Below are 14400 nucleotides of genomic sequence, written 5' to 3'. Positions count from 1 at the left end.
TACCTTCTCCGAGCAGCGAAAGCAATCATATGAGGACTTGCTCCGTTCGATTTCTGAGCAACTCGGATCGCAGGAGCCCGGGCTTTCACTTCTCCAGCAGGCATACGAGGAGTGTAAGAAGACTCCGCCGAGAATAGGTGATTTGGAAAAGCTCGTCATCACTTCTGCACAAATGTACAAAACGGTATACATTGTACTAGACGCGCTTGACGAAAGCCCAAGCGATATGGATGCCCGCTATGAAATGCTACAAGGCTTAGAGAGATTAATAGCCGGCACCTCCTCCATCAAAGTACTTGCCACAAGTCGTGAATTGCGCGATATCCGCGAGACCATGGAAATCATCCAGGCACAATTTGTGCCCATAGCAACTTCTGCTGTAGACGCTGACATTGAGCTCTATGTTTCTCAACAATTGTCGCAAGATCGCCGACTGTCGCGCGTCAGCGAAAAGCTGAAAACTCTCATACAGAAGACGATTTCGAGTAAGGCAGATGGGATGTAAGAACTTTGATTGTTTACACTATATTTACATTACTGAGTTTCGTCTAGGTTCCGATGGGCATACTGTCAACTACTTGAGCTCAAGCAGCTCAAATCTACAAGGCGGCAATATATTGAGGACGCTCTCAACAACCTTCCAACTACATTAGACGACACTTATGAACGCATGCTCACTAGCATTGAGCAAAGGTATCATGGCGAGGCACTCTCGCTCCTAAGGTGGCTGGCGTTTTCGTCCGAGCCCCTCACACTTGCTCAGCTTACTATTGCCGGTGCAATACTCGAATCGGATGCGGAAGATATAAATTACGCAGATCTTGAATGTCAAGAAGATTTCGAAGGCCCCTTGGATATCCTCGCAGGACTAGTCTTAGTCATCAAGAACGACGAAACGAATGAGGTCTACGACGGAATAGCAGACGATGATTCAGCTGCGGACTCAGGAAATGAGTCTGACAGCGAAGCGGTATTGGATGGAGAAAATAAGCTAGACGTCGTGTTGCGTAGGTCGCGTAGGTCGCGTCTTGGACCGCAGAGCAAAATTCGGCTCGCACACTTCTCGGTCAAGGAATATCTCATTTCTAGTCGCATCATTACCAGCACTGCTCAAAAGTTTCACCTGGACTCTCGAATCAGCGAGCATTTTCTTGCACAGACCTGCATAACTTATCTTTTGCATTACGCGGGAAATGATCTCAAAAGCCAAAAGGTCGAAGATCTAAGCACCTTTCCGCTGTTGGAGTATGCCGCAAAGTCATGGTATATCCACTTTTCGCAAGGAGGAGAAGCGAACACGAGCCCCACGATCTTCCTCTTGAGTACCGAAAGTATAAAGCTGGATTGGTTGAGAGTATGTGACCCAGAGCAGCCTTCTATTGGCTACTTTGCATTACCAAATTACATCGGTCCTGCATTGTACTACGCCTCGACTTTGGGACTTGAAAGAACAGTGCAAGTGCTACTCGATGCTGGTGCTGATGTCAATGCGACAGGAGGACGTTATGGTAACGCGCTGCAAGCAGCGTCCTTGCAAGGTTATGAGTTACTTGTCCGTGTGCTGCTGGGCCGTGGTGCAGATGTCAATGCAGAGGGCGGAACTTATGGCACGGCTCTTCAAGCAGCATCGTTCTACGGTTATGAAAAGATTGTTCAGATACTGTTAGATGCCGGCGCGAACATTGACGCGTCCGCAGGCTTATACAACAGTGCACTCCAAGCAGCATCGAGGGGAGGCCACGAACGTATCGTTCGAAAGCTCCTCGACATGGGGGCAGATGTCAATAGTAGCGGAGGTGCGTATGGTGACGCACTCGCAGCCGCTGGCGGCAGAGAATCCGAGACCATAGCTCGGATCCTGCTCGACGCCGGGGCAGATGTCAAGGTGAACAACAGAGCTCTGCAGACAGCATCAAGCAGCGGCCATGTAGAACTAGTGCGGGTACTGCTTGACGCTGGAGCGGATGTTCATGCATATGGGAGAAGATCTGGGAATTCCTTGCAAGCAGCCAGCGGCCGCGGCAGGGAGGATGTCGTTCGGATACTGCTAGACGCGGGCGCGGATGTGAACGCACCCGGATACAACGGTACTGCGCTGCAATTAGCTGCAGCGAATGGGGAAGAAATCATCGTTCAGATTCTGCTTGACGCCGGCGCAAAAGTCAATGCTCACGGATCCGAATACCATGGTGATGCGCTGGTGAGTGCGTCACGTTCCGGACACGAAAGCATCGTGCGGATGCTGCTCGGCGCTGGAGCAGATGTGAACTCAGAAGGAAGATGTAACAATGCGATCTCGGCGGCAGCTCTGTACGGTCATACGAAGATCATTGAAATTCTGCTTGACGCGGGAGCTGATGTGAACGCCGGGGGACGAAACTCCAAAAACGCGCTCCAAACAGGTTTGATGTTTGGGCACAGAAAGGCGGTGAAAACGCTGCTGAAAGCTGGAGCGATTCCCAATGAAGAAGATCTCGAGGCAATATCGAAATTGCGGATTACGCACTCTGGGGACCAGCTGTCGTCAGAATCAGAGATGAAAGAAGTAGCCGATGATGAGCCACGCGGTCGACTCAAACGTCTAGAATGATAGTGACGCTTCAGCATATGCCAAGTAACACTATTAGCGCTACAAATATCGACGCGTCACTCCGCGGCTGACGTCTGGAGGCCCTGTCGCCCAATTTCGCTCTTCTCCAAAGAATTCTCCCTTGTGAATACCGATATGAGTGCAGCAAACCCCGAAAATGCCATCAAAACAATCCAGACCGTCTGGAAGCCACCCTAATATGCCTCGATCACATTCTGCAGTACCTCTGGTGACACGCTGACGGATCTGAGCTTTTCGATGAATTGTACAGCCTGGCTCGGATCGCGTAGAGTCTCCAATTCTGGTGGGAGATCACCGATAGATGCGGCAAGACGTGCTCCAAAGGCGGAGCTGAAGACCGTCGAGCACACCGCCAGACCTATGAGTGAGCCTAAAAATCGAGATGTAACCAGCATGCCAGCTGCTAGTCCCTCGTTGTCAACACTTGTTACGCTCGCCAGGGTAGCGATCATCGTTGCCATAAGGGCAGTTCCGAGACCTGCCCCGAGGAAGGTTTGATAGACGTAGCCCTTGGGTACGACTAGTTTCCACGCCGATGATGTAGAGCAGACCCATAAACACCGTCGAAAGGATCCAGCCCGTCCAAAGCGTGGCTCGATATTTTCGAGACCATTCGATGATTATCGATGCAATGATGCTTGCAGAGACGACCAGGCAACAGAGCGGTAGGATAGACTTCGCAGCAACGATGGGCGTTTCCAGATATACAGCTTGGTAGAACAGCGGGAGGTAGAGAAGCACAGGATTGAGCAAAGAGCCGTAGAGAAACCCCGAGACAATGCCTGTGATGAATGAGATGTTGTCGAAAATCTTGTATGGGATCATGGGTGCCGTTGCCCTCTTCTCCACGAACCCGAATGAGATGAGCAGGACTATCCCGATGAGCAGCGGAACAAGTGTGCGCCAAGAGCCCCAAGGATACAGCGTGTTTCCCCAGCTGAGCGGTAGAGCAATGATTGTGCCGATGATTGTAAACAAGGCAAACCCAGACCAATCAAGCTTCCTAGCTTTCGTCTTCAAGTCGCCCTCAATGGGAGTAAGGTGAAGGAAGAAGAATGTCAGTACGCCCGTGATGCCGGCCGCGATAAGGTTGATCCATCCGAGCCACGGCCATCCGACATCCTGCGCAAATGCTCCACCAATGAATGGCCCGGTGACCGCACCGACGGCGTTCGCGGAAGAAAGCACACCCAGCCAGCGCGCTCTCTCCTTCATGGTCGTGATGTCGCAGAGAATCATGGTCTGCAGGACATCAAGACCGCCGGCACCGAGGCCTTTGATCAGCCGGCCGACAATGATGGTGCTCATGTCTTTTGCGGTGGCGAAGACTATACAGCCAACTCCAAATAGTGCAATGGCTACGTAAAGCACTTGCTTCCGTCCCATGACGTCGGATATACTTGAATATATCGGCTGAGTGACGGCTATTCCGAGAATGAAAGCTATGCTTGCCCAGAATGATTGGAAGTTGGTCCCACCGAGCCGGTTGGCAATGACCTGCGAGACAGGGTTAGCAATTAATTTCGAGACTCTTCAGATCCAGGTCCATAATCTTTTTGTCTGCGCGGGAAGATTATGCGGAGAATCCATACTGGTAATGCTAAAGACAGGGCAGTCACATCCCAGGATACGATCAGCGCAATCATAGCCAACATCAGTATTGACATGTAGAAGGAAAGGCTCTTTTTGCCTTTGCTTCTCGGGATGGGGTCTGATATTCGAACCGTTGCTACATCATGAGGGCGACCTGCGGCCTCAACATCTTTTTCGTTCATATTGTTGCTTTCGGCGGCGAACGGGTATTTTCAAAGCGTTGAAAATAGCATATGATTTCCCAAACAATGGGGCATCTCGAACCTTATCATGTAGCTGCGGAGGTAGATCCCGATTCAGAATTATTGTCCACCCTTCCCGTGACCGTGTTGAGAAAGCGGCACAGCAAATTCCATGACGCGATCGAGCCCACTGTGTGGACGCTTTAGGAAGAGATGCAGGACGTGATAGATAAGAAACCCATCATTATCCTGTTAGCCCTCACGACGAGTCCATTTGGTAATTTTGAATGAGCTAAAGGAAGTGGACCAATGCCCCCAGCGACATCTTCAAATCAGCCGCTCTGCAAATGCCGTGAAAACGGGCGTTGTGGGAAGCCGTTGAGTTTGGGTGCTGCCGGAGCCGCGGGCCGAGCGAGTTCGAGTTGATCGGGAACGGCGGACTTTCGGATGGACGACACTCGTTGAAGAAGCCCATTGTCAACGACACAATACCTTCCATTAGCGACTTCTCACAAGGCGATGGTTCGCAGTGGTCTGGCCGAGAACGAAGCGGCCTATCAAGAAGATGTTGTTCGAACGCAATACCGTATGTCGGCTACGAGTGCAGTCAACGGACATCCGCAGGAGCTCTATCTCGACGCGACATGCTCATGATAGATGTGACTACCAATCTCATATGCGACGACGACGACTTTGGAGTCGATCTTGGAAGTATTGGAAAATTGTTCATTGTGTCAGACTCTGAGTGAACAAGATCGCGCCCGCAAGGCCGACACATCGCATCGCACCGAGCCCCCCTCCATTACGAATGGAATAAAGGAGGGTGTCTACTTCTCATGAGCTCCTCAAGTTAATGCGACAGTAAAGTCTCGGAGTGTCAGTGGTGGCCATAATAACGGCATGTGAGTAGGCTCGCAAGTAGTACGTTTAACGAATTGGAGTGTTTCCATTGGCTGTACAGCTTTGATATGAAACTGCGTCGAGGTAAATCGTGGTTTGGGAGGGTATACAGGCTATACAGGCTATGCGCTTACGATTGGTCACAAGTACCCAGGCAGGCACCTTCTCCTTGTTTAGGACTTCGACACTTTTTTCTAAAATATTCCCACATCAGGACTTTGTGTCATTGCATGCTGAATTCTTCCTTATCAACATCCCTCGTTCTCGCTCTCATCCCTTGTGTCTATCTGACTCTTCTTTCTCTGCCACGCATACACACGATCTCCCTGTCCAGTATGCAGACCATCAACTCTGAGCATGACTCTGCACAAGAGTCTCATGCCGAAGGCCCAAAGAGCATGCGCCACAGACGGCGCAGGAGATAGGATGAAGAAGCCCTACAAGTGTGCTTCGATCGGTAATAACAGACAGCATGCAAATCAGAACCAAGCGCAAGACGGCGTCAACTCTTACTGGCGTCCTTACTTTCACTCGTCTCGAAGCATTTGAGGACGATTCTATCAAGGTCCGATACCAGCGGGAACTTCAAGAACCATGGTCGATCGAGAAATTCGAATCTTGTGTCCTCAAATACTACAGCACCGAAGGACGTGCACTGGCACAAAGATTGTCGCGCGAAGCATTTGCCGCAGCATTCCATCTCAAACTCGACAGCAAGGAAGCAGATGCAGTTTCTGTCGTCCGTGAATCCGACGCTCCGGGCGTTGCTCTTCGAGTGGTTACTGATCCAAAGTCTCGGCTTGCGATAGAAGCCATGTTTCTCATGGTCATCTTTGGAGGTTTCACTGAGGATTTTCATGGTAAAGTCACCGGCAAGAGCCAAGAGATCCTTGAGTGCTATCTGAAAAGGCTACCGGCGCTACCCGTACGTCAAGAAGCGATTATCCTTGATATATTATACACACTCGCACCTTGGCAACCGATGCCAGCAAATCGATATCTTGACCAAGGCTATTTTGCGCAAAAGTGGACTGACATGACAATGATCTCATCTAGGTCATCCGTTCCTGCGAGGAATCCCTGGGTAGGTATCCCTCCAGCGTCAATTGCCGTAGTTCCCCACGGTATATTCCCCTACTGCATGAACGAGCTCCGCCGTAAGGTCAACGAAGTGGTCCAAGAGCCGCTCTGCTACCAGCGACTGGGACTGAAAACCTCTGCCATGGCCATGACGATGGCAATGGACGGCGATCATGACGCTCACCGTGCCGAAATTGACGAAATCGTTCTGGAGTTGAAATACACGCATTTCCAATCGTCGAGTCTCTTCATGTTCTATGACAAAACGTTGTGCACGGATCCAGCGATCGAGAATTTGCGCGATATGCCGAAAACCTCCTATGAGACAAATGTCAGCATTGGAGAGTACGCCGCGCGGAACACTAAAATGGAAGAGAGCGACCTCGAAGGACTCGTATGGTATCCGATGGCGCTCAACACTACGCGAGATGGATGCGAGTTCCTGACCCGCTGGTTCGACTGGGCCTTGAAGAAGGGCTTCCTGAAATTAGTTCCCAAAGATACACCTCCGCGTGTCAAGATCAATCTCCGCCGAGGCGATTATCAGCTAATTCCTTACGCCCAGTATCTGACTGAATGGCACGGCGTCGACGCTCTTGTGCAAGAGATCGATATGTGTGCTGCTCTGGAGGAGCGTGACGCTCGCGCTGCTGAGCTTCACGAACAGTAAGAAGATAATCCTGGTGTTGTTTTGCGAAGTCTTGGAATCATTCGGGATGGATCGCGTCGTCGTGTTTGGAAGTCTGGGACGAAAGCGTTGAATGTGATATAGCCGATCTCCTTTGCATTGCTGGGAAATTGCAGATTATTGGATGCTTTCCACAGGTCAAGAACACACATGTCATCAGGGTCGATGCCGAATTGTCTCCCCCAGATCTTTCTTTCATCTTCGACCGTAAACAGAGGGACGCCGCAGTGATGTTCGCGAGGTGTCCCTGTCGTAGGATGCGCTGGTCCTGTATCGGAGGGAGCAGTGCTGATGGCGCCCGATAGTGTCTGTTCGGCGCCTGCTGAGGGCATTGCGTCGTTGGATGGCGTGTTGACCCGAAACATCTGTCGCATAGCCGATAATTCCAGCGGCCTTTCTTTCTGAAGTATCATCATCAAGCGAAGCTCATTCAGGCGTGTTGCGACGTTGGGTGATTCCGATTTTTGTAAATCCAAGTGAAATTTTCCTGGATGGCCTGCAAGAGCTTGTTGCCCTCGTAGGACTTCAGGCGCGGTGGCCTCAATTTCTGGTCTTACTTAAGGCGAATCAATGCTTTTCCGACCGGGACCATCATAAACAATCTGTGTCCCCTGAGGGCCTCGAAACGGTGGTGCCAATGCAACCAGCCCACGCGCACCTTCATCTTGAACGGGGCGATGCGGATAATGAAGTAGTGATGATGGTAATGATGACAATGAGTCTTGCCCAAAATATGTGTGCCTGGAGAAATTTGACCTTTGAAGTCGTTGTCATTAGCTCGAAAGAAGGGTTCCAAGGTCAGGACCATCTCCAATCTCAAAGAGGAAGCTGGAAATATCTCCATATCAGCAGAGTCAGCCCAATAAAGCCATTTCACTGATACTTCAAAAGATCCGCGGCGGAACCGGCGACGATCTGCTGGGTTCTATCAATCAAAGGATAACTTATTGTGCTTGGATCGTGCGGCCGAGGTGTGGCAGCTCGCTTTGCTGGCATTCCGTGCCAAAACTATGTATATCGTGACGGTTTGCAAGAGAATGGCTTGAAGGAATGCGATTAGCAGATATGTCCCTGATCGAGATTCGGTTGGGCAAAGCGCCGCACTTTACAGTTATTGTGAAAGCTTGGATTCAAGATGAGAAGTTGAGAAATAATGGATGAACGCGGCTGCTGACATATGGTACAATGCGCTCAAAATCGGAACACTACGAACCATGCTGCTCATAAAATCGGTCAATCAACATCGGCAAAGCGTCAGGAAATGTGCAAACTGATCGTCCTCGTCGTCGTCGTTAACATCAGTGATTGTAGCTTTTCCCACGGTAGCAAGTTCGAGCTCCTCATCTCACTTGCACAAAAGCTCGCCGGGAACTTCTTGAATCTTAACATCGAGCTCATACTCCGACGTGATTCTCTACCAACTCTGGAGGCAGAACGCGGCGACGAGCTTGCGACTGTCCGGTTCAATTGCATCGAGGAGCGTGATGTTGAATCTATTGCCAGATCCGGCAGAAGTCCTCAAGGAAGGCACTCATAGAGTGTCCTTATAGAGTCGGAGATGACTGTTCCCAGTCGAAAGAAAATCCGGTGATATCGACCAGAGTCTTATGCTTGATCTTGTCCGACCCGCACTTTGATCATGCATGTGATGAAGACGGTGGCGACTGCTCGGCGGGCATCGGTATTGCTGCGGTCTAGAAGCTTGCTACCGGTTGCAAAGTCTGTGATCAGCTCTCCCAGCTTCCTGACGTCACCCTTGGGCGTGAAGTGTTCCCTCTTATTCCTTGCTCTTTTGGGACCCATCGTACGGGACTCGGACTGATTGGCGACAGGCAGGGTCTGGCGTGAGCGAATCCTGTGTTTAGTCATGGAGGAGTATTTGGCAGTCGTTATTGTCGTATTCGCCGTGGGAAATAAATCTGGAGGCGCGCTGCTCGGAATCGCGGCCCGGGCACCGCTGTAAGACTGTGATGGAAGCGGTTGTGAACTCTGTGTGGAATGTATACGATGTCGCTTTATAGGAAAGTACTCCTCATCCTGTGCTTCATTACCGGTCCTGAGATTCTCGCTGTTGCGGACTAAGGACAAGCGCCCAGGTCTACGCTTCAATCCATCTAGATCCAAGAAAGAGGGTCGAACAGTGGCTCTGGAGGTGGAGTTCCTCAGCGTGCCGAGCTTCGTGTGATCTGGCACAGGATCTGTTTGAACTCCGAATCCTCGAATCCCAGAACCACCATTGCGAAAGTCTCTGAAAGGAAATAGAAGAACCGACGCACTTGCCCTGTGAGACAGCCAGACCGAACGCGCTGCAGTATAACGCACTTGAACTTGCGGATGATCTTTGTGACTATGGATCCAGACGATGGCGTCAAAAATCTCTCGGTACCATTCGTTTTCACGCCCAGGAATCATTCGCCATGGGTAGAATCTGGTGCCATTTTTAAGGCGTACGACTGAGTTCTCCATCATTCGCAATATCCTTTCCTCTTGCCTGAAACTTTTGTTGGACCGAGAGTTATAGTTCGATTTCTGTGCTTGGTTCTCTGATGTTCCATTCGTTTGGACGGCACCTTGGTTCTCGGATCTTTCAGTCATTTGGACAGTGCCTTGAATTTCTGATGTTCCACTCGTTTAGAAAGCATCTTGAATCTATAACATACTCGCCGCTGGAACAGCGAGCTGCTACCCAGACTGCGCCTCGCTGGGATCCATTGTGCTTGAGAGGAGTGAGTTTGCGAAGGCAGGTGATAGTGAAAGGTTGGCACGCTGCAAATCATGGGAATATTATCGAGAACAAACCATCGTTGACTAGAGCCAGCCCTAGTCAGCCAAAAACATGAAACCCAGTCATTTCACTGCCCACTTTTACGTGGCCACGGATGCTACACAAGTTTTATTGATGATCGAAGGTGGAGTCGATGACTTCTTCATCGTCGCCATGAGTTGAATCGCCGATGACGGTGGCGAAAGCGTCGTCTGTAGCAACGTGAAGTCATTGCGGCATCTCACGTTGCTTGGCTTTCTGCCTTATGCTGGATCCAATACCGCGTCAAACGTGACGATCTGCCGCAGGATTGTTCAATTAAATGTGACTCGCGATTGTGGCGTTGGTGTCTGTTTTGGTGACGAGCAATGCGAAATGGGAAGAGTTGCTGAAAAGCCTATGAGAAAAAACGCGCGTGTCTTGCTGGAAATACTGATCGCTACATTGTTTTTCGAACGTCACTTGTCAAGTTTGGACAATTTCTAGAGGTGTAAGGCAATATGAAGATAAGAATGGAAGGACGCAAGTTCACTCACAAACCGCGCCAGATCAAGAATTGAATGCTTTGAATTTGAATGGCGAGTCGCTTGCCTCTCTAGTTGCATGATTTTGAAACTTTTACCACAAAGCATTGGATTAAAGGCCATTTCGGATTGATGAACATGTTTCATCCGAAGTTTGTTATGCACGGGAGACGCATAAGTCCTGTGACAAGATAGTAAGTCCATCGAAGTAGTGGAGTCTTGTGACACGAAGTGCTGAAAGTGACATTTTTCGGAAGACGATCGTTTTAACCCCAATCCGGGCCACAGAATTCGAGCTCTCACACAGTCCATCGAGATACCTTTCTTCACAGTTGAGCATGTCCTTCATAGATAGCGGGAGCAGGTTCTCCTTGTTAATGTTTATTATGACATTTGTTCTCATGTTCTCGCCGTACTAGCTTCGTTTGTTTTTAAATAATCACGGCGGCTACACTATCGGCATACAGTAAAAGGCAGAGCAGTCTTCGTCTTCTCGTATCTACACGACAGCAATAGGTGCTATGTAGATGTCGGTTGAGAATTTCACCTCCGATCACGGAGCACTTTACCATCTTTTACACGCAATATCAAAGAGTATTCGTTACTTTGCAAGGATGATTAATGACTCTGTCCATCAACGCCAAGACCCTGAGCCATGCAGGTCCGCAGATCACGTCCTATCGACGCAGAGGTGATATGCGGAAGGGCTGCCTGCGTGCAGACGCAGCTAAAATTGTATTGAAAGATATGTGTCTCTCCTCATTCCCCATCCAGGGAAAATTCTATGGACAGAAGAGAAAAGGGGAAAAGTTGATATCTCAGGCAGCAGCCACGGCACCTGCCGTAGGTGAAATGCCTGAGGCACCATACCGGACTACGTCACCCACCGGTGGGGGACGTAAGCAGAGGGGGCCACCCAACCCGGTGGCTGACATAAGTGCCCACCGGTGGGTGACGCAAGTCGGTCACGGCAATACGTCCGCAGTAGCCGACAGAGCACATGCTAGCAGGCTATGTGCCTGCCGTGCTTGCAGCTCCTCTCGCTTTACCAGCTTATTGCACAACTGAACACTTTGGGATCATGATGTCAACTCTGCGAGAGGACAGTGCATGTTCACATCAACAAAACATGGCGATCAGGACGCACATGTTCACTGTCGCCTGGATTGCCGCGCTGTCGCACGAGCGCGCTGCTGGCGAGGCCATGTTCGACGACGAGTTCGAAGATGGCCCCGACGACTTCAAAAAGAGCAGCGGCGACGTCAACGCGTACTCCTGGGGTCGTATCGGCAAGCACTATGTGCTGATTGCATCATTACCGGCGGGGGAATATGGTACATCGGCCGCGGCCACGATCGCGCAAGCGCTACGCTCGTCGCTCCCGCACATCCGCGTTGGCTTGCTGGTGGGCATCGGTGCTGGGATACCCGGCGAAGTTCTGGGCCCCGACGGCACGTTTACCCTACGGCGCGATGTCCGACTCGGCGACGTTGTTGTAAGCGAGCCGAGCGGAACAAGCGGCGGAGTAGTACAGCTCGACAAGGTGAAAATGCTCGAGAGCAACGCGCAGCCACGCCCACTACGTATAGGCAATCTAAACAGCCCCCCAACTGCACTGCGGACAGCGCTAAGCAAGATGAAGTCGCGCCATGAGCGTGAAAGATCGAAAATGCTTTCGCTTATGGAGCAAGCGCTGGGCAAGTATCCCAAAATGGCAGCAAGCTATGTGCATCCTCGACTGAAGAAGCCGGCGCTCGCGCAGGACATCTACCACTTTCGTGACGGAACGCTCCTCGCACATGATGCTCGCACGGAGCCAATGATCCATTACGGCGTAATTGGATCGAGCGACACGCTTGTGAAATCTGCAGTGCACCGCGATCAGCTGATGGACAGACTCTCCGCAGAAGCCATAGATCCGCTGTGCATTGAGATGGAGGCTGCTGGTCTGATGAACGGTTTCCCGTGCCTGGTGATCCGTGGCGTCTGTGACTATGCCGATGAGTATAAGAATGATAAGTGGCAGCAGTACGCATCCCTCGTCGCAGCATCTTTTGCGAAAGAGTATTTGAGCTACATCCAGCCGGACGATGTCGAGAGAACCGGCCCTCTCAGCGGGGATTCAGGAATGCGTAGGTGATGACAGTAGTAACCAAATGAACAGTCGCTGAGACTTTTGGCAGTGCGTGATATTGTTGTAAAGACACGAATCTTGGACCAACGTCTTCACGATCGAGATATGAGCGAGCGACAGCGCAGATTTAGTGCATGGCTTGATGCTCCAGATTCCTCCACGAACTTGAGCAAAGCGCGAAGGCTGCACCTCAGGGGCTCGGGTCAATGGTTTCTCGACAGCGGTGCTTTTAAATCCTGGGAAGCAACTCCAAGCGGATCACTGTGGCTGAATGGCAATGCAGGGTGCGGCAAGACCATCATGAGCTCAACACTAATCGAGAAACTTCAGGCAGAGGATCCTCAGGAGAAAGGGCCGCTTATATATTTCTTTTTTAGCTTCGCCGAGGACAAGAAGCAAACAGCAGAGCATTGCATACGGTCGCTTATCGATCAATTATGGCGAGAGGCTCCTGCTCGGTCTGACGACGTGGAGAAGCTCTTCCACGCAAGCATCGACGGCGGGAAGCAGCCATCATGGGAGACACTCATCAGCACGCTTGAAGCACTCATCTCACAGTATCGCCACGTCCGTGTCGTGCTCGATGCACTAGACGAGTGCCAAGATCGAAAGTCGTTACTACCATGGCTAGACGGTCTCATAAGCCTTGACAGTACCCAAATGATCGTTACAAGCCGTCGCGAGCACGACATCATACAGGCACTACATGAGCACATCCCATCTAAGTGGACTGTATCTCTACATCCCACTGCAATTGCCGACGATATCCAGACTTACGTGCAGCATCGACTTCGGACCGGCGCTGGTTTCAAGAAGATCGCAAAGGAACATGAAATGCGGAACGAAATTGAAAATACTCTTGTGCAGAAAGCTAACGGCATGTAGGTATATTCGCTAGACTCAAGAGCGAACAGTTTACTGACGTGACTAGATTTCGCTGGGTCCAATGTCAGCTTGACGAGCTTGAAAAATGCAGAAGTTTAGCAGATCTGCGAAGACAATTGACGAGGCTACCTTCAGATCTGCCCAAAACTTATAGCCGTATACTAGAGAACCTTCCCAAAAGCGACGAGAAGATGACGACACAACTGCTGCAATTTCTACTCGTTTCTGAGCGACCATTGCGACTCGACGAAGCAGTTGATGCAATTGCTGTAAGCTTGTACCCCGTTCCGAGCTTCAACAAAGAGGAACGTTACCTACACCATTCGGATATTATCTCGCTTTGCTCCAGCTTGATCTCTATAGAACATCATCCAGACGATCCGAGTGCTGAGGGCGACGCTGGCGGCTACGAAGAAGTGCAGCTCGCGCATTTTTCGGTAAAAGAATTCCTCTTGTCTCCGGAATTGTACAAAACGCGGAACCATCTCGCTCCTCGCTTCGCTCTTCGCTTCGCTAAGGCTGAGGTCGCCAAAGTGTTGCTGGTCTACCTAATAAATCTAGACCATAATCTCACGACAGCTCAAATCGTGCAGGAGTTCCCCCTCAGTGTCTTCGCAGCACGCCATTGGCCCAGTTTCTGTGTAGAGGCCGGCCCCGACGATGACTTGTTGAATCACTTCACCATCCAGATTCTGGAGTATGGATCAGACAGATACCGTACATGGTTGTGTCTGTATGATCCCGAGAGGGACGGGGACAACGAGCCATGGACAGCCCAAAAAGCATGCAGAACCAGAGCAGCGATCAATTCGCTTTACTTTGCGGCATTAATAGGACTGATGCCGGCACTCCAACACCTCCTTCAGATAGGCGCCGACGTCACCGCGCGGGGAGGCATCTACGGTAAAGCTCTCCAGGCTGCATCATTTCGCGGTCACGTAGAAATCGTCCAGCTACTACTCGACAATGGCGCCGAGGTTAACGCGGAGGGAGGCATCTACGGTAACGCTCTCCAGGTTGCATCATTTTACGGTCACGC

The 14400-nt window shown here is 50.8% G+C and overlaps 5 protein-coding genes across 5 annotated transcripts in view; 3 read left to right on the top strand and 2 right to left on the bottom strand.

Annotated features, from left to right (window-relative positions):
• Positions 1–1426: 1426 nt before the first annotated feature.
• On the top strand, positions 1427–1666 carry K489DRAFT_305328 (uncharacterized protein; the record flags this gene model as incomplete). Its single annotated transcript, XM_033600536.1, has 1 exon — positions 1427–1666. A coding segment is annotated over one exon (240 nt), but the record flags the coding sequence as incomplete, so codon positions are not given.
• Positions 1667–2646: 980 nt separating this feature from the next.
• On the bottom strand, positions 2647–4637 carry K489DRAFT_397089 (MFS general substrate transporter; the record flags this gene model as incomplete). Its single annotated transcript, XM_033606896.1, has 4 exons — positions 4204–4637; positions 3143–4108; positions 2803–3120; positions 2647–2772 (listed from the first exon to the last, which is right to left on the bottom strand). The coding sequence occupies exons 1-4, from the start codon at positions 4384–4386 to the stop codon at positions 2647–2649; spliced, it is 1593 nt and encodes a 530-aa protein (XP_033455073.1). The 5' UTR covers positions 4387–4637.
• A 985-nt stretch (positions 4638–5622) lies between these two features.
• Positions 5623–7214, top strand: K489DRAFT_385303 (uncharacterized protein). The gene has a single exon (XM_033606065.1). It carries the CDS (start codon positions 5759–5761, stop codon positions 7034–7036), a length of 1278 nt encoding a protein of 425 aa, XP_033455072.1. The 5' UTR covers positions 5623–5758; the 3' UTR covers positions 7037–7214.
• A 1445-nt stretch (positions 7215–8659) lies between these two features.
• K489DRAFT_374648 (uncharacterized protein) lies at positions 8660–9649 on the bottom strand (the record flags this gene model as incomplete). Its single annotated transcript, XM_033603548.1, has 1 exon — positions 8660–9649. The coding sequence occupies one exon, from the start codon at positions 9647–9649 to the stop codon at positions 8660–8662; it is 990 nt and encodes a 329-aa protein (XP_033455071.1).
• A 1840-nt stretch (positions 9650–11489) lies between these two features.
• Positions 11490–14400, top strand: part of K489DRAFT_328402 (uncharacterized protein) — a gene marked incomplete at both ends in the record, with an annotated part of 3347 nt that continues 436 nt past the window's right edge. Inside the window, 3 exons of the mRNA XM_033602055.1 lie at positions 11490–12474; positions 12526–13357; positions 13408–14377. Of these exons, the coding sequence (XP_033455070.1) occupies positions 11490–12474; positions 12526–13357; positions 13408–14377 (2787 nt within the window). The remainder of the gene's footprint in view (positions 12475–12525; positions 13358–13407; positions 14378–14400) is intronic.

The sequence above is a fragment of the Dissoconium aciculare genome (genome assembly GCF_010015565.1).
Source record: "Dissoconium aciculare CBS 342.82 unplaced genomic scaffold K489scaffold_23, whole genome shotgun sequence".
In the NCBI taxonomy this organism is placed as follows: Eukaryota; Fungi; Ascomycota; class Dothideomycetes; order Mycosphaerellales; family Dissoconiaceae; genus Dissoconium; species Dissoconium aciculare.
Note: the sequence above shows the minus strand (reverse complement) of the source record. Positions and strands in the feature narration are given on the sequence as shown.